This window comes from Mesoplodon bidens (genome assembly GCF_964165515.1).
Source record: "Mesoplodon bidens genome assembly, chromosome: 3".
Classification (NCBI taxonomy): Eukaryota; Metazoa; Chordata; class Mammalia; order Artiodactyla; family Ziphiidae; genus Mesoplodon; species Mesoplodon bidens.
This window is the reverse complement of record NC_138178.1, coordinates 20,448,471-20,467,829: the sequence shown is the minus strand read 5'-3', so window position 1 is coordinate 20,467,829 and position 19,359 is coordinate 20,448,471. Positions and strand designations below refer to the sequence as shown.

The 19,359-nt window shown below is 38.7% G+C and overlaps 1 protein-coding gene across 4 annotated transcripts in view; it reads right to left on the bottom strand.

The window, feature by feature from the left end:
• Positions 1-19,359, bottom strand: part of USP6NL (USP6 N-terminal like) — a 149,231-nt gene that overhangs the window by 27,315 nt on the left and 102,557 nt on the right. For all 4 annotated transcript variants that reach the window (XM_081229207.1, XM_081229208.1, XM_081229210.1 and 1 more), the window contains 2 exons: positions 13,058-13,138; positions 5,218-5,325 (listed from right to left, as the gene is read on the bottom strand). In XM_081229207.1, the coding sequence (XP_081085333.1) occupies positions 5,218-5,325; positions 13,058-13,138 (189 nt within the window). The remainder of the gene's footprint in view (positions 1-5,217; positions 5,326-13,057; positions 13,139-19,359) is intronic.

Genomic DNA, 19,359 nt, shown 5'->3' with positions numbered 1-19,359 from the left:
CTGTTTGTTACTGTTTGCTGACGACATAATACTATACATAGAAAATCCTAAAGATGCCACCAGAAAACTACTAGAACTAATCAATGAATCTGGTAAGGTTGCAGGATACAAAATTAATGCACAGAAATCTCTGGCATCCCTACACACCAACAACGAAAAACCAGAAAGAGATATTAAGGAAACACTCCCATTTACCACTGCAACAAAAAGAATAAAACACCTAGGAATAAACCTGCCTAAGGAGGTGAAAGAGTTGTACTCAGAAAACTACAAAACACTGATGAGAGAAATCAAAGATGACAAACAGATGGAGAAATATACCATGGTCTTGGATTTGAAGAATCAATATTGTGAAAATGACTATACTACCCAAAGCAATCTACAGATTCAATGCAATCTCTATCAAACTATCAATGGCATTCTTCACAGAATTAGAACAAAAAAGTTTATAATTCGTATGGAAACACAAAAGACCCCGAATAGACAAAGCAATCTTGAGAAAGAAAGACGGAGTTGGAGGAATCAGGCTCCCCGACTTCAAACTATACCACAAAACTACCGTAATCAAGACAGTATGGTACTTGCACAAAAACAGAAATATGGATCAATGGTACAGGACAGAATGCCCAGAGATAAACCTACACACATATAGGCACCTAATTTACGACAAAGGAGGCAAGAACATACAGTGGAGAAAAGACAGCCTCTTCAATAAGTGGTGCTGGGAAAACTGGATAGCTACACATAAAAGAATGAAGTTAGAACACTACCTAACACCATACACAAAAATAAACTCCAAATGGATTAAAGACTTACATGTAAGATCAGACACTATAAAACTCTTAGAGGAAAACATAGGAGAAATGCTCTTTGACATAAACCACAGCAGGATCTTTTTTGACCCACCTCCTAGAGTAATGGAAATAAAAACAAAAATAATCAAATGGGACTTAATTAAACTTAAAAGCTTTTACACAGAAAAGGAAACCATAAACAAGACAAAAAGACAACCCTCAGAACAGGAGAAAATATTTGCAAATGCAACAACAAAGGTTAGTCTCCAAAATATATAAACTGCTCATGGAGCTCAATATCAAAAAACGAACAATCCAGTTAAAAAATGGGTGGAATACCTAAATAGACATTTCACCAAGGAAGACATACAGATAGCCAAGAGGCACATGAAAAGATACTCAACATCACTAATCATTAGAGAAATGCAAATCAAACCTACAATGAGGTATCACTTCACACTGGTCAGAATGGCCATTATCAAAAAATCTTCTTAGAAACCATAAATGCTGGAAAGGGTGTCGTGAAAAAGGAACCCTCCTGCACTGTTTGTGGGAATGTAAATTGATAAAACCACTATGGAAAACAGCATGGAGGTTCCTTAAAAAACTAAAAACAGAACTACCATATGACCCAGCAATCCCACTACTGGGCATCTACCCTGAGAAAACCATAATTCAAAAAGAGACATGTATCACAATGTTCACTGCAGCACTATTTACAATAGGCAAGACATGGAACCAACCTAAATGTCCACTGACAGATGAGTGGATAAAGAAGATGTGGCACATATATACAGTGGAATATTACTCAGCCATAGAAAGAAATGAAACTGAGTTACTTGTAGTGAGCTGGATGGACCCAGAGTCTGCCATACAGAGTGAAGTAAGTCAGAAAGAGAAAAATAAATACCGTATGCTAATGCATATATATGGAATCTAAAAAAAAAAAAATGGTACTGATGAACCTAGTTGCAGGGCAGGAATAAAGATGGAGACATAGAGAATGGACTTGAGGACATGGGGGGGGGGGAAGCTGGGGCGAACTGAGAGTAGCGTCGACGTACGTACACGACCGAACGTACAACATAGCACAGGAAGGTCGGCTCGGTGCTTTGTGATGATGAGCTAGAGGGCTGGGATAGGGAGGATGGGAGGGAGGCCACCTAGAGGGAGGGGATATGGGGACATGTGTCTGCATATGGCTGATTTGCTTGGTTGTGCAACAGAAACTAACACAGTACTGTGAAGCAGTACTCCAATAAAGATCTATTAAAAAAAATTACTCTAGAGGACAAAGAAATTCAACATAAAAAAAGACCTCATGACAAAAACAAAGCCCAGTTAAGCAGGTAAAAAATAATAGAACAGAAAGATTATTTATGTCCTAGAATGGTTACAAGCCAATGTGCAGAATATAGGAAATCAAGCATATTTCTTATCTTAAAGGAGGTGTAAGCAACTTCTAAGGTTACTCTGAGATTGGGTGGGTTAAGATCCATGAGTGTCACAATAATAAAGAATAAACATTTTACTTAAAAGAAATAGGAATGTAATGAACCTATAAACCTGAGAGCAGAAGTACAGTGGAAAGTATCTGGATGAAAAACTAGCCATTTCACTGTGGGTTTGGCCACCAAGATTACTAAGCCTTGCTAAGGCTGCAGGTGAGGTTGTTATCCACTGTCACTGGATCTCTGCCATCTGTGAGATACAGCACTGTACCCCAGAGAGACAGATGACAATGAGATACAATTAAAAGAACAGGAGAAATAGCAGATAAGAGCACTGGCTCAGGAACCAGGACAATTACACCATTTGAGGAAAATCTTAGTACCAACAGATTAAGAAAAAGTAGTTTTATTCCCATTGAATTTCCCATTTCAGGACAGCAATTTATACTACTTTTGCAAAGAGAGGGTAAAAGAAAGTAACTGGGAAAGGAAGACTTGGTTAAATGCTAGAGGAATGTCAAGTAGTAAAAATAATGTTTATGATAGCGCTGAAAATTATAAGCTTGAAAGGATTGGTGGGCAACTCACTCCTTTTCTTGTTACTGTATACTGGATATACAGTAACTGGATAATTTTATTCTAGGTAGAAAAAGCCTGGACCACAGTTCTAATATTAGCATGTGTACTGGGTTGAACAGCATCCACCCCAAATCCCTGTCTACCTAGAACCTGGGCCTATGACCTGATTTGGAAATAGGGTCTTTACAGACGTAGTCAAGTTAAGAGGAGGTCATACTAGATTAGGGTCGACCCTAAATCCAATGACTAGTGTCCTTAGAAGGTGAGACAGAGACACACACAAGGAAAGGCCACTTGAAGACAGAGGGAGAGACTGGAGTGATGCAGCCTCAAGCCAACGAGCACCCGGGATGCCGGCAACTCCAGGATCTAGGAAGGGTCAAGGAAAGGTTCTTCCCTAAAGCCTTGGGATGGAGTATGGCCCTGCTGACACCCTGATCTCAGACTTCTATCCTCCGGAACTGCAGGAGAATAAATGTCTGCTGTTTTAAGCCACTCCGTTTGTGGGACTTTGTCATGGCAGCCCCAGGAAACCAAAACAGCATGCTAACTAACATTTTCTTCTTTATTAATTAAATAAATATTTACTGAGCACCCACCATATGAGAGGCACACTGTACTAGGGGCTGGGGTTAGATTTTAAATATTTCTCTCAGATATCATTTTTCAATACTGGTTCTAAAACTATGACATTAAAGGCAAATATCTAATCAACCATCTAAAATAATTTGAAACTCTAAAATCCTGAGACAAAACTCATAATCTGTGCAGGGTCCAAACAACTAATTTAAAAACTCTTTACATCATAAAAAACAAGTAACTGTTTTTTTTTGTTGTTGTTGTTTTTTTGCGGTACGCGGGCCTCTCACTGCTGTGGCCTCTCCCGTTGCAGAGCACAGGCTCCAGACACACAGGCTCAGTGGCCATGGCTCACGGGCCCAGCCGCTCCACGGCATGTGGGATCTTCCCGGACTGGGGCATGAACCCACATTCCCTGCATCGGCAGGCGGACTCTCAACCACTGTGCCACCAGTGAAGCCCCAAGTAACTGTTTAAATTAACCAATATTTATTACATCTTTTTAAAATTTTATTTATTTATTTTTGTCTGCATTGGGTCTTTGTTGCTGCGTGCGGGCTTTCTCCAGTTGTGGTGAGCGGGGGCTACTCTTTGTTGCAGTGCGTAGGCTTCTCACTGCAGTGGCTTCTCTTGTTGCGGAGCATGGGCTCTAGGTGCACGGGCTTCAGTAGTTGCGGCTTGTGGGCTCTAGAGCACAGGCTCAGTAGTTGTGGTGCACGGGCTTAGTTGCTCTGCGGCACGTGGGATCTTCCCAGACCAGGGCTCGGACCCGTGTCCCCTGCATGGGCAGGCGGATTCTTTTTTTTTTTTTTTTTTTGCGGTACGCGGGCCTCTCACTGCTGTGGCCTCTCCCGCTGCGGAACACAGGCTCCGGACGCGCAGGCTCAGCGGCCATGGCTCACGGGCCCAGCCGCTCCGCGGCATATGGGATCCTCCCGGACCGGGGCACGAACCCGTATCCCCTGCATCGGCAGGCGGACTCTCAACCACTGCACCACCAGGGAGGCCCGGCAGGCGGATTCTTAACCACTGTGCCACCAGGGAAGCCCTATTACCTTACATCTTAATGAAATTTTGCTTATTTATACATAAATATGAAAGTATCAAAAGAGCATTCCAAAGCCCCTTTTATAATTGGTGTTGGGTTTAAATTACAAAAAATTTGTCTTTATTTCAGTTATTCGGTCTTATTCTATATATATACATTTTCTGAGGAACAGGTTTCAAAGTTATTTTTATTTTTATTATAATTTGTCTTTATTTCAGTTATTCTATCTTAATTTTTTCTATTTATATACATTTTTTGAGAAAGATTTCAAAGTTTATTTTTAATTTTTTAAAATTTACATTTCCTTGTTTATTAGTGACACTGAACACTTTTTCTAAGGCACAAAGTTATTTTTAGATATGTTTCTTATTCCTTTCAAAGGTCAATGTAAAATTTAGGTTTAGAAAGGGTATAGCTGAGATGACAAGGAGGTAAATTTAATGCCCTGACTAATTTACAGAAAGCATTACTGATCACTGAGTGAAACGTTTAACTTTTTATAAATAAAAAATAAAACCTAGAAATACTGTAACAATCTTAGGGGAAAGAAGAAGAAAACAGTCAATCATACACAGACAGCTGTTGGATAAACTGAATTCTGCTGTTATTTTCCCAAAAACTCTAAAAGTGACATTGTAAATCTCTTTATTATTAATACTACATTGCAAATGAGTAGCTACAACCAGGTGTTAGTCAATTTTCCTGACAAATATGCCCCAACATTGACTGATCGTTTCAAAACAACAGGCTGGCTCTCGGTACTCACATTATATAGGTCTCTGGTTTCTTCCTTCATTTTCGGGATCTCCAGGAGGAGGGCCCAGACTTCCCCTCTGAGCTGGAGTGGGATTCCTTTGTAAATTCTCCTATGAAACTTATTAAAAGAAACATAAATTGAAAGTTACAAACTGACAAAGCTTAGACTAGTCCCTTAAATCCAACTAATGAATATTTGTTAGTCTTTTCTTTTCAAAGGATTCCTGATCATTGATACAACTTAACATGGCACATTTGGATCCTCTCATCTCTGCTTTTCAGATCCGAACAGGGAGGCATATACACAGAAAGCATAGAATAAACAAGAAAATGTTAAGCATGCCCAGTACATTAGTTATTTTCATACACTGCAAAGGTGTTCCTTCAGGGGCACGAGAGCACAATCAGTGCTGTTCTTTAAGTTGTGAACATCTGACTTACACACTCCCCATTGATATGAGTAACTAGATACACATTTTCTTCTTTTTCCCTCCTACATCTAAAAGGTTCCAAATAGCAAAAGGGTTCTCCTGTGTCAAAGTGCCTTCAAGGAGGGTCGAGTCTCTCTAGAACCTTCTATCTCATAACTCAGTGTGACCTACAGTCTTCATTCAGGTCCACCCCCACCCCCCAAACACACACTCTCCCCCTCTTCCCTCTCCTCTTCCCAATTCTGGAGCGTTTCTTCAGGAAAACCTCTGTCCTCTTCTTAATGACATTGATCCTATCTGACCAGACAAAAATAGTGATAAATTGCCATCAAGAAGGAGCATCATCACCTTTGAATGAAATTAGGTATAAATCATCAGCATCAATAACACTTTGGGTCCTTGAAAGTACACTGCCATCATTCTAAGACTCTTAAGACTCACCATACCTCTCCATCTTCTTGTAATTATATCTTTTTTCTCAAGTCTAATTACATATTCAAAATAACATATAAACTTATTATGCTCATTACAACGTTGTGCATAAGGAAACTTTGAAACTTAAAAGTAGATGAAACTTAAAAGGAAATGATTAAACAAATTACGGCAGAAACTTCAGGAGCGAGATAAGAATAAGTACATAGTTACCTTTATGATCAAAATAATATATTGAAGTAGTATGGCTAAGAAAATAAGATGCAAGTTCTAATAACTGAGATGTTGACGAGCTATGAACTAAAAAGCAGAGCTTCAACTTCTACAATTATACTAGATTTTTTAAAATGAAACCTTTAGTAACTAAATTATGATGTAGCTTTAAGAAACTCTGTGATTTTAAATCAGTGACACTATAGAATAACTTTTCCTGTGGAACAATGAATATTGTGAAGTCGATTCAATTAGATAATTACATACATAATTTCAGTTTTGTTCTCTTGGTATAAACACAGTAAGTCTCAAATTTGAAATTCCAGCAGACAGTGACTAGAAACACTGAAGTTTTAACTTATGCGGTAGATGTAACTGGAAGAATATGTACAGAAAGGCTTTGTATAAACTAGACTCTGCTTCTTCAACAGTTCCCATGTACTAAACACTTACCACCATTAATTGCAAACTGAGTGTGGTTTAAAAAAAAAGTGAATTTAAGATTTACTTTCCAAAGAAAGTTTATCATCTATATTCATTTCAAAATTATGATAAACCTTTTAAAGGAATATCATCCACTAAAAGTAACTTCAAATTATCTCCTGAATTTCTAGAGTAAGGATGTTAAACTGAAAGCAATTAATATGAATACCAGAATGTGGGAATTATTGCAAATGTGAAAAGTGAAATTTTGATAGTCAAGTAAAACATGATGGCGGGTAAACAGATAAACTTTGATGGACCTGAATGTCCATTAGACGGATGTTTTTCAATGAGTAAGATAGGAACCACATGCATTTCTTATACTGTATCACTTACAAAGGTTTTGGACATTATTTACTGCTTTCATTCAATTCTGTATTCAACAACTGTACATAAATTACCGTTCACTGTTTATCCTAAAGTTAAATCTAGATTTAGAAAAACAAAACATTAAATTGCCATGACTCAATGAAGAAGAAATAATAGAAAGATTTCAGGTAGAAATAAAAAATTAATGGTCCTAGTGTTATTCCAGGGATAAAATGAAAAATGAGGCATGTCTAGAAAAGGCTCAAAAAGAAACTCTGATGCACTGTCATTAACATCATCAACAGTAACAGTTAAAACCAACTTTTATTGAGCGTTTACTATGTACAGGAAACTGTTTAAAACTATTTACATATGTCTCATTCAATGATATTAATAATTCTATGAGATAGTATTACCCCAATTTTACAAATGCTGACAGCGAATCACAAAAAGATTCAGTAACTTGCTCAAAGACACACAGAAGATGTTACCAGTTAGTAGAAGATACTGATTTTATATTTTATAAAAAGCAAAGACCATCTTTCTAAAACCAAGGTGTCATGTAGTATATCTACTGTCCTGCTCAACTGGACTTACTAAAATACATGGAATGGAAAATATTAATGAAATTGAAGAGCAGAAAGCGTTAAAAATAAAATTATAAAATAAAGTACAATTGTAAAATAAAATAAAATGATACCCAAAACCCAAAAGGAATATAAAAAGGGATGTATGTGGATTCAAGCTGTGCAAGGTAATGAAATGAAACACGTATACAAAGTAAGATACAGCAGAAAAAGAATCAAATTATGAGATTTTAAAATAAGCATTTTAAATTATAGTTACTATTTCTCAAATACTTCTACTGTTACATGACAGACTGACACTGTGGTTACAGATCTTTCCTCACAAATTTTCAACTATTGTAGAAATTCTGGAAATTTTGTAAAACAAAGTAGGAATCATATCAAAGCACAACAATTATAATAAAATCTGCTTATTCTCCAGAACAGTAGTACAGTTTTCATCTGTTGAGAATCTTTCAATTGACAAAACAGTATCTCACACTTTCTAGGACAGCTCTGTAATGTCAGCAGGGCAGGTGCTACTCCAGTTTAAAAGGAAGGAAATCAAGGGACAAAGAAGTGGCCTGCCTAGGCCAAGAATTCCATCTTCCTGCTCCTGCTTCAGGATATTTCTGCCAAATCACACTGCCCCTTAGAGGCCACAACTTTATTAAAGTAGTAGAACTTATCAGTAGAAGGGGACAGCTGGTCATCCCAACTCAAAAGTGAACAACATTCGTTCATTCATTGTTAACAGAAACTGTAATGAATTTCTGCTTTGTGGCCAACGCTTACTAGGTACTATGGATACAAACTTGAAAAAGTTCTGTGGAGTGGGAAGATAATCGTAGAATCATATAATTATAAACATAATCCTTTGTAATAAGGTCACATATGTTAATTCCTATCAGAGCTGAGTATCACACCCTGAGGGGCAAGTCATGATAGAGACATCACCCCCACCAGAGGTGGGTCAGGGTGGTAATGGGAGAATGGCAGGCGCCATGCTGTCTAATCTGGGGGAGTGATTTCAAGGGGCAGCTGGCCCTTACGGAACAGACGCGAGATTCTAAGGGGAACCAGAAACAGTTTAGGGATAAAGGTGTTGGGGGCAGGGGCAGTGAATCTGCTGTGGTGGTCACTTCTTTATTGGTCCAACACCAGGGCTCTCATCCCGAGACTATACCAGAGATACTATAATGGAGGAAGCGGGGTGAGTTCTGCGGGAGAGAGTAAGGAAAGATTTCCTTTAGAGAGGATGACGACAAACTCAACATGAAGGATATGCAGGAATTTTCCAGGAAGGAGAAATGCGGGTGGGGACGAGGGTGAGGATAGTGATAAATCAAACAGTAATAGCAATGTTAATAAAACCAGTTACACTAACTAACATTTTATGGTTATTTATTAGGAGCCGAGATATGTTTCTAGATCAATGTATTCCTCGTAGTATTTTTACATTCCTAAAGAGGTAGGTACTATGCTTATCATGTCCATTTTACAGATGAGAAAATCAGGTGTAGAAAGGTTTAGTAATAAGCTCAAAGTCACACAACTAACTAATACACTGTGGAAGAAGAACTGAAATTCAAGTAGTCAGATTTCATAGATCATAGTCTGAACAATCATGATATATACAGAACTTATATATGTTAGATTTTAATATTTTAATATTCCAATTTGAAAAGTACTACCTTTAAAATTCTGTTACAATTTTACTTTATGGGTATGATCTCTGTTCACTTGCCAATAAAATCAAGCGGTCTATTTCAGTCACACAGATACATTTAAAAATCCATGAACTAAAAAAAAAAAAAATTTCCATCAACTGACCTAATGTTTTCAACACGTCTTTCTAACCTTACTGGTTTCAAAATAGTGATAAATGTGCAGTGCACGTCAGCATGGCTGCGAGTGAGTAAACTTTTCAGCCCAGCAAGTTTGGCTCAGTTTGGTGGGCTTTCAAAACTGCAAGTGAACTCCAGGCGACAAAAGTTTACTCTCTGAGCTGCTTGTGCTCTTCATTGCCTTCATTTCCTTCAGTCGACCCTGCTCCATTGGTCCCTTCGTCTCTGTCTCCAAATAGGCCCATGTCTCCTGAGTCTGGATCTGAAAGCTTTAGAATCCACAAGGCCCCAAATGCCTCTTATAACCACTTTCTATTTCCTTCCGGCCTTTTACTGACAAATACCGAAAGGGAGAGCTAGCAAACAGATGGTGCATCTGGACGTAGCATCTCTTGCTTGCCACTAATAATGGCCTTGAGAAATTTATTTCTAAACATCGTGCCTCCTTTTTCACATCAGTACAATCAAATGTTGGCTAATATGAGTCTGTTAGTTACCTGACGAACAAAGGTCCATTCAGTTATCTAACCAGAAAAAAAATGTTTCTCTGTAGTGGGAACCCTGCTGTGACAGAGCTTAGACACAATTCTACAATGGCTATAGTTAAATCAGGATGGCCTCTACTTAGCAGAGGTAACGTCATCTCTTCATTTAATAGATTCTATGACTATACATAGGGGGCAGTCACTGTGAAAACACAGGCAACCGTAATGGCAACTACTTTTCATTAAATCTTATATTCTAAAAATCCAACTATTCTTATCAGAGCTATGTATTTTTATTTCAAGATACTTTTAGATACTTCTTTGTACTACTACTACGTAAGTAAGGAGTCTGTTGAGAGGAAACTTGTACCTCCCTTTGGAAGAGAAGAAAAATATATACTACTTTTTAACTTCAATGCAACTTAAACCTGGGTATGAACTGACGACGGCAGCATTCTGTTAGAAGGTACGTGTTCTACCTCACGCCAGATGGACCATATATATCATCAAATAATTCTAGCATTACAGCTGTGAGAAAATACTTTAAAATTATTCATGAAAGGAAGAGCTCCACTAAAATCCCTCTTACTGGGAAGTACATTAGCCAGAGTTGCTGTGAGCATAACAGCCTAGTAGAATGCTCATTTTTAGAGGCTTATATACTTTCAGACATGTATGAAGCCATACAATTCTACAAATATTTTATTGAACTGAAGCTGAGACAAAAGTGTAGGTGCAACGCATCAAAACTGATCCTGTAATTAGCACTTGAGAGACCTTTCCACAAAGATGTCAGTCAGGTGAAGTAGTTGTCAGTTTTAGGCCAGTCTGAGAAGCAGAGTGCTGAACAAGAGCACAGGGGTCATGACCAGCATCCTACCCTGAACGGATTCTTCTGGAAGCACCTTAATGAAATCAGCAACCCAGAAATGAACTTACTCCTGATGAAAATAAAATAGTAAGAGTCTAATGGAATTCAAATAGGGATATTTAGGATGCTCAAAAAGAAGAGTGATGTTATTCCTGTGAGATACCCCATGACAAAAAGATTTTCATGGTTGAATAATTGTCATGCAATTTAAGGTCCCTCTTGAAAATTTCTACCATGTTATAATATTAAAGATGATGAGGCATCCTGTAGTAAAGAAACCTGCTTACCTCGGTTCAGCTTTATCCCAACTTTATTTAACCAGAGAGCCCCTTTCTCATGTAATAATAAACAACACTTACTGACACATATTAAGTATCAGGCACTATTCTTTGTGCTTTACAGGAATTAACTTATTTAATCCTCAAAACGACTCTGTGAAGGAGGTTTTGTGATTACCCCCATTTTACAGACATGTAAACTAAGACAGTAAAAGGTTAAATACCTTCCTCCAGGTCACACTACCAGTAATGCGGCAGAGCTAGGGATTGAACCTAGGATAGTCTATTGCTTAACCACTAGGCAACAATGCTTTTGTGTAATACCCGTTAGACCCCAAGGAACTGCTGCTCCCTGGAATTCTTGTTGGTAAAGGCTGACACACAACAATGTATATCTATGTAAAAAGGAAAAAAATATATATTGCATGGAAAAAAAGTGTGAGGAAACAGACAAAAATCCTAACAGTTAACTCCGTGTTTTGCTGTAGGATTATGCAAGATTTCTTTTTTCCCTTTAAATATTTTTTACTGCCCAACCTTCTTTCAAAAAACTGATAGCAGTAGTCAACCCTACTGAATGCTTACTATATGCGAGGTGCAATGCCAAGCGCTTTATATGCATGAAATCATTAAATCTTCATCGCTTTGAAATGGGTATTGTTATCTCCACTTTATAGATGAGGAAACCGAGGCTTAGATGTCAGCAGTTCTCAAGGCATGGGCCATGAGGTCAAGACTATTTTTGTAATGATACTAAACCATTATTTGCCTCTTTCCCTATGTTGACTTTGGCACTGGGAGCAGAAAAGCCATGGTGGTGAAGCCCCTGGCACCTCAGCACAAACTGAGGCAGAGGAAGCACTGTGCTGGCAGTCACTGCATGTTTTCCTCACAGCTTAAAAAAGAGGTCAGTTCGCTTAGGAATGCCCTTGACGAAGCAGTATAAACTATTAATTTCATTCAGTCTCAATCCTGAATACACACACGTCTTATTAATATTCTGAGCGATGAGGTGGAACGCACACAGAGCAGAGTGTCGGCCTCAAGAAAGAGCATTTATGAAATAGTATGAATCGCAATCTGAACCAACTGCTCTGGTCACGGACACCGTCATTACTTGAAAGAACGACTGACCAGCCAATCGTGGTTGTTGACACTGGGTACTTAGCAGACATTTTTCTCAAAAATAAATGAAGTAAGCCACTTTAAGGAAAATACCTGACAGTATTTTTGCCCCTGATAACATCTGCCCTTTCAAGCAAAAGTTAGAATTTTGGAAAACTTATACCACTAGGAACTTCACAGCTTCCCAATATTTAAGGAAGAAGAGTAGGAATTAGTAGAAATTCCTACTGATTAGATTAGTAGGAATATTAATAGATGTATGCATTTTTACAAATTGATTCAAAACAGCACAGTCAATGCGGGGTAAAAAGATCTGGGGCGGGGTGTGAGGGTGGTCTGCTAGACGCTTTAGGACAAGGAGATGCTCCTGCTTCATGGAAAGCTTTCAGAGGCCAGGCCTCTCTCCTTCTGAGCAGGGAGACGGGGGGATAAGAAGCCTGGAACGATGGCAATAATCCTGATCCCAAAGGGAAGCCAAGCTCAGCAGGAAGCCGACACTGAAGTAGGCAGAGAAGAGAGATAGAAAGATACGAAATCACAGGCACCGTAACCAAGCGGCGGAATTCAATCATCCCCGAAAGCCAGCTGACCTCTGGACTGTCCGCCACATCCTCTCAATTCCTGCAACCCATCTGAATTGGCTATTCTGTGACAGCACAAAGACTCCTAATTTGAGGCATTCCACTCAATTAAATTACACTTAAAATTAAGAATATGAATGTAATACTCTTATAATTAAAGAGGAACTTTTACTGGGAAAATCCACATTGTATTTGTATAGTTTCATAAGGAAGTAACATTTTTAATTACCTTTTCAGTGTTCTTGTATTTTTCCCATCCTTTTAGCATTTTCAACCATTTAGTAGTTCTTTCAATTTCCAGGTGCTTTTGCTAAAAATAAAATTGAAATTCATTGTTACTGTTTGTTTCAGGCTTCTTTTACTTACAAATTACAAAAAAATGTCAAGGAAAATGCTGCTGAAAAAAGGACTACTAAAAAAGTTATGCTATACTGGACAGCAAATATCCTAACTAACTTTTTTTTAAAGTTGGATAATTGATGACATTTGTGTCAACAGTATCCCCTCGCTGAAGTTAAGACACGTAGGAGATGCTCCATTGGGACAGGTAAAGAGAAAGGGATCACTTAAATTTTCTAACATTTTAATCACTGAAAACGCTGGGTACTCTACAAATTTAAGCCAAAAGGAAATTTTAAAACAGTCTGAAATATTTTTATGAAGCATCAAAAACACAACTTCAAAATTCCATTCTCTTCTTTCACATTTTACCGATTTCTGGCATCTTAATGTTTTCGGTGACAAAGGTGGTTTTGTAAAGGAGAATTGGGTATTACTGGGGGGAGATCATCATATAACTAGCACTATGTTAGTGAAAAACTGTACAAAAATAAGTAATAGTTGCTGCCCCAAGGCAAGTTCACCGTCTGCTAAGGGCACCCGACATGGAATATGCAGTGTTGTGACCTAGAGGCAGAGACGGTGACTCAAGTCCTGTGGAGGGAGCAGCCAAACCCACCCAGGGGCGTCAGAGAAGGCGAGTATAAATGAAGGACTGGAAGAGGGTTAGGGTTTTTATCAAGTGCAACATGGGAAAGAACACTCCGAGAAGCATGGACAGATATACTTCTTCAACAAGGCGGCAGTGTAGGGGGTAAAAGAGGAACCATCTGGAGCTGAGGCTGAACACACAGGCGGGGGTCTTGGCTGTCACACTAAATTAAGATTTGGGGCAAAGCTGGGAACGGGGAAGGTGGTAGAGAAAAGGCTTCTTCTGCACTTCTTTGGTTTCAAGGAGAAGGGGTATTTTTCCTAAGTACTCGGGTGGGCTCTCCAATCTCTTATTCACTCCTATGGTGGTAGAGTGACTTACTTGATTCGTACATTTAGAAAAAGAACTGGGTGTGCACAGCCCTCTGTCTCTTTACTTTGGGAACCCAGCTACCGTCAGAAAATCCATTTGTACTCTGTCCTTTCAGGCAGGAAAAAACACCCTCTTCAGCCAAGAAGTCTGGGTGACCCCTGTGCCCATGACCAGGTGAGCAAGTCCTCTCTTCCGGGGGCTCAGCCTAGGAGGCCCGTCGCTGCCGCACACCTAACCTCCTCCCCCCTGACTACTCCATCTACGAAGGCCGAGATGTTCGCTGCTTTCCCACTGCCTGGAACAGAGCCCGGCAGGGTCCACTCCTAATGATAACCTTTTCATGAGAACAAAACTCAACAGGATTCTTTCTTATGAGTGAGCTGAGATTCTGCTATTTTGTTAATTCTCCTCGATCCCAGCATTGTCTTTTCAGAAGGCCTAAGTGTATTAAGTGCATCTAAAAAGTAAATGAAATGGAAGACTACACAGGAGAGAAAATGGTTCTGAGGATACATTTTATGCTCAAAAATGTATGCTCGTTACACCCTTATGAGGTAGGTATAATCACCCCCATTTTACAGATAAGGAAACAGAGGCACAAAGGGTCTAATCAACTTCTCCAAGTTCCCGCATCTGGCGAGTTCAAGGCCAGGCAGCGTGGCCCCAGGACCTGCGCTCGAGGCCGCCATATCTCTTGCCTCCGCCATGTCCCCGCTCTCGCTGGGGATCACAGTTCCTGGATGGAAGCAATAGCTCCTCATCGACGGTCTTCAATCCAGCCTCAAACAGGCAGACGGCATAGGCCCACCATCGATATTTTTAGATTCAAAAGAAGCATAAAATCCCAAAGAAAGTCCTGAATTTAGGAAAAGATTCTCACCAATCAGAAAACTTTTATGAAATTTTATTTTTAGGCATATCCTTAAAACTCTTTAATTACTTCTTTACTCTTAAAAATTTTGATGGGTTTTTCATAACCAAAGATGATCACTTGTGAGCAAAAGATACTCTGTTATGATTCTCGTTTTTCAAAAGATTAAGCATATTGTTAATCGGCTATACTCCAATATAAAATAAAAAGTAAAAAAAAAAAAAAACAAACAAACAAACAAAAAAAAAGATTAAGCATATTCTTCATTATATTATTAGTAATAAAATCTTACAGATGGTTCCAGAAATACATTTAATTTTAAAACTCAGTGGGGCTCTGAAATCTAATTAATGTTTCTGCTAAATGTGACTTTAGAGAAGGCCAAGCTGTGAAAAATTAAGATTGATCTAAGATGCCATTTGGTACTTTCTTGTTCTTCTGCACATCCCCCCCAACTTCTTCAAAGCATAATCCCTTTCTCCACCAACAGGAAAACACCAAATAATTCAAGCCCATCCAAGAGTACAATAACATACACTTTGCCAGGAAAAACCCTGCTGAGATCTAGCAGGTCTCTTGCTATCTTTCATTTTTATGGCTATTAAATTGTCAATAAATCACTTTAAGAAATAGCTATTCTTTTCTTTAAAGGCACATTTTTGTATTCTAATGCTCATCATATATATAGATTATTTTAAATGCTACACATTCTCACATGCAAGATGCACACAATTTTCAGAACCATTAAGTATACATTTCTTTCCCCTACAGCAAAAAAAAAAAAAAAAAAAAGGAAAAAAATATACTTCGGGTAAAGCTCCCAGGCTGTAGGATTTTAAAATTATACATCAGTAGTTCAATCAGGTTTAAGTGTTAACTCCGTAACTCTGCCAGATCAACTACACCAGACTTGCATGCACTCATGAATCTATAATAAATGGATACAATATACTTTATCAGCAAACATGCTATAGCTTAACAACTCCAGAATTTATTCTGAAGTAAGAAATAACTGAAAACACATGTGACAAATGTAAACTTAAATGCTCTAGAAAAACAGGCTAAGGAACATCATCTTGCCATGGACTCAGTAACACCAAAACAGACTAGAATATAACAGCAAGTTAGAATCTCACCCAGAAGTTCAGCAGATACTTCAAACTCAGCACACCCAAAACAATTTCCCTAAACATGCTGCTATTACCCCTCCCTTTCCTACTACGAATTAGGAGCATCACCACCCACTAAGTCAATCAACCTAGAAGCTTAGGTTGTCTTCAGTCTTCCTTGTATCTTCTTTCCAACCCAACCTACACTCTGCTGGTCCCATCCACTTCTGCTTCCATCACATCCTCTGCCCTTTTTCTGTCAATCCTCATCCCTAGATGAGGGCAGTAACTCCTCACAGGTAGCCCTGGATGGCTTCAAGCCAGCCTCCACACTGCTATGACCTTTTAAAAGTGAGTCCCAGCTTAAAATCTTTCAATAGCTACAAATAAAGTTCAAATCTCTACACGGTTGGCCCTTCACAGTATGGCCCAAACTCACCTTCTAGTTTCACTTCCTGCTACTTTTATGATCTGGCCACCTTGAACTATTTGTCATTCCCAACACACAATGTATTTTCATGCCTCTCTGACCAGTGTTTGCTTTTCATCTGCCTGTGATGCTCTTCCTCACCATCATCTGGCAAAACCCTCACGCACCCTCTCAAGACCCAGTCAAATGTCAAAGGTTCAAAACCTTTTCCAAATTCCTCCATCCTCCAGGCAAAATAAACTGTCTCTTCAGCATTTCCTGGCGTGGACTAAGGACTCAGTTGGCCTGAGTTCTGCCCCTTATCTGTTTCATTTGGGACAAGTTACTAATCTTTCTGTATCTTAGTTTCCTTATCTATAAAATGAGGATTATTATGATTATTGTTATAGCACCTAACACCACTTGTGTTCTAGTTGGTCTAAATTCCAAATATTTATTATTATTATTATTATTATTATTAAAGGATGAATTCCTTGAGTACAGGAACCATATCATATACTCTTCTTTTAATTTCATCACCTAAAACTGTGACTGGTGTATAAGAAAAGTTAAATAAACATTTTTAAACATAATTTACATCAGGAGAGACAAGCGAACAATACTATGAAGCAATTATGTAATAGCATTTTGTGGTCTTGGAAGCAGAGGGGTGGGAAGGAGAATGAATATGACTAGACCGACCAAAATCCTAAGTACTTTTGATAGCAGTTCGATCACTATAATACAGAAGTAAACATAAGTGAAGTACAATAGTATCTCTAATGTAGCATAATAAAGATATGGATCGGGGCTTCCCAGGTGGCACAGTGGTTGAGAGTCCGCCTGCCGATGCAGGGGACATGGGTTTGTGCCCCGGTCCGGGAAGATCCCACGTGCCGCAGAGCGGCTGGGCCCGTGAGCCATGGCCGCTGAGCCTGCGTGTCCGGAGCCTGTGCTCCACAACGGGAGAGGCCACAACAGTGAGAGGCCCGCGTACCGGAAACAAACAAACAAAAAAAGATATGGATCATTCCATCATGTTGGCAACGCTTTTCAAAGTGCTGCTAAAATGTGAAACTACTGATGTTAGGAATCTATACAAAGCTGATATTAAATAACTCTGTTGCCTTTATACACTGACATCTTACTTCTCCCAATTTTTATTGAAATATTTCAAGCCTAGAGAAAAGTGGAAGACCAATACACCATATACTTATATATGCTTCACCAAAATCCATCAATTATTAACATTTTGCCAGATTTAATCTATTTATATTAGGGCTTTTTTTTTTTGCAGGGGGTGGGGGGCACTGATCTATTAGAAAATCTCAGACGTCGTGAACTCTCCAAATATTTCAAGTATGTAACACCTAAGAACAAGACACATTATCCTACATAATCACAGTAAAACTATTACACCCTTTCAAGAAATTTAAAATTGGTCCGTTATTTGGTAATAAATGGTCCATATACCAAACTGCCCACTTGTCCCAAAATCGTTCTTTAAAGCTGTTTTTCTTTAGGTGGGTGGGGCAGGGGGATTCAGAATCCAACCCTGGAACATGCATTGTCTTTACTGGCACATCTCTTAAGTTCCCTTTGCTCTAGAACAGTCCCCTGGCCTTTGTTTGTCTTTCATGATGTTGACTTTTGAAGAGTCTAGTCCACACTATCTGGCTTTGCCTAACTCTTTCCCCTAGATTTTGGTGGGACTATTACACAGGTGATTTTGTGTCCTTCTTATGGCATCACATCCAGTGACAGATCATGCTGATTTGTACCATTATCAATGATACAACTTTTGATCCCTTGGTTAAGTGGTATTTGCCCAATTTCTCCACTAACTAATAGAGAAATTCCTTTGTGTAACTGATAAGTAATGTGGGTGGTGCACTTTGAGATAGTATGGACATCCTGTTCCTTAACAGCTCTACTCAGTGGTCTTCTCATCCACTATAATCTCTGAGTCAATTCTGATTCTGATGGTGGTAAAATGGTTTGGTGGATTTTTTTTTCCTTATGATTCTTTCTATATTATTAACTGGTATTTTTCTATTAAAAAGTTTTTCCTTTCAAGTCCCTCCCCATTTTTAATATCACTAAGGTATAAAGGACTATTTTATTCAATGTGTTATAATCCATTATTATTATCATCATTATTCTTTTTGAAGCTCAAATTGCCCCAAATTTGGCTGGACTGCCTTTTATCTGGTTGGAGATTTCCCCTCTTCAGGCAGATCCTTTAGACATGACCGAATCTGGCGCAATATAATTCAGGCTCACTTTATACGTTTTTCTATCCTAGACCTAGATCATCCATTTCTTTAAAGAAACAGTGGTTCTTTTTAATGGGGAATGGTATTCCAAAACTAAGATCTGGGTACTAGATGTGCTCATCACTGAAATTTTTAAAATCACATAGGAGACCCTAGTATAAGAAAATTCTACTCCCCTGAGAACGTCAGAACAACATATATCAAAAGGAAAATGATGCAGAGGTCTTAATCTCCATCCTATATTCCCTTTGTTGTTTCTCCATTACCTCCACTGATAAGGAAGTCATACAGTGTTGTATACTCTTCCCCAGGAGCTGTTTTCAGGAAAGGACTAAACTTCCATTTGAAGTTTGCAATCTGATACCTGATCATCTTAAATTCACATCCCCTCTGAATCAGGACTGGCCCCTCCTATTGGGGTAAGGAGGATATAACGATTAAAAATGGGACCAATATCTTCTTTGTTGAGATCACTCAACCTCTAGTGATCTGAGACGATACCTTAATCCTATACAAGACCAGTTGAATAGGAAGTATTTAACAACTGCTGCAACACCCACATA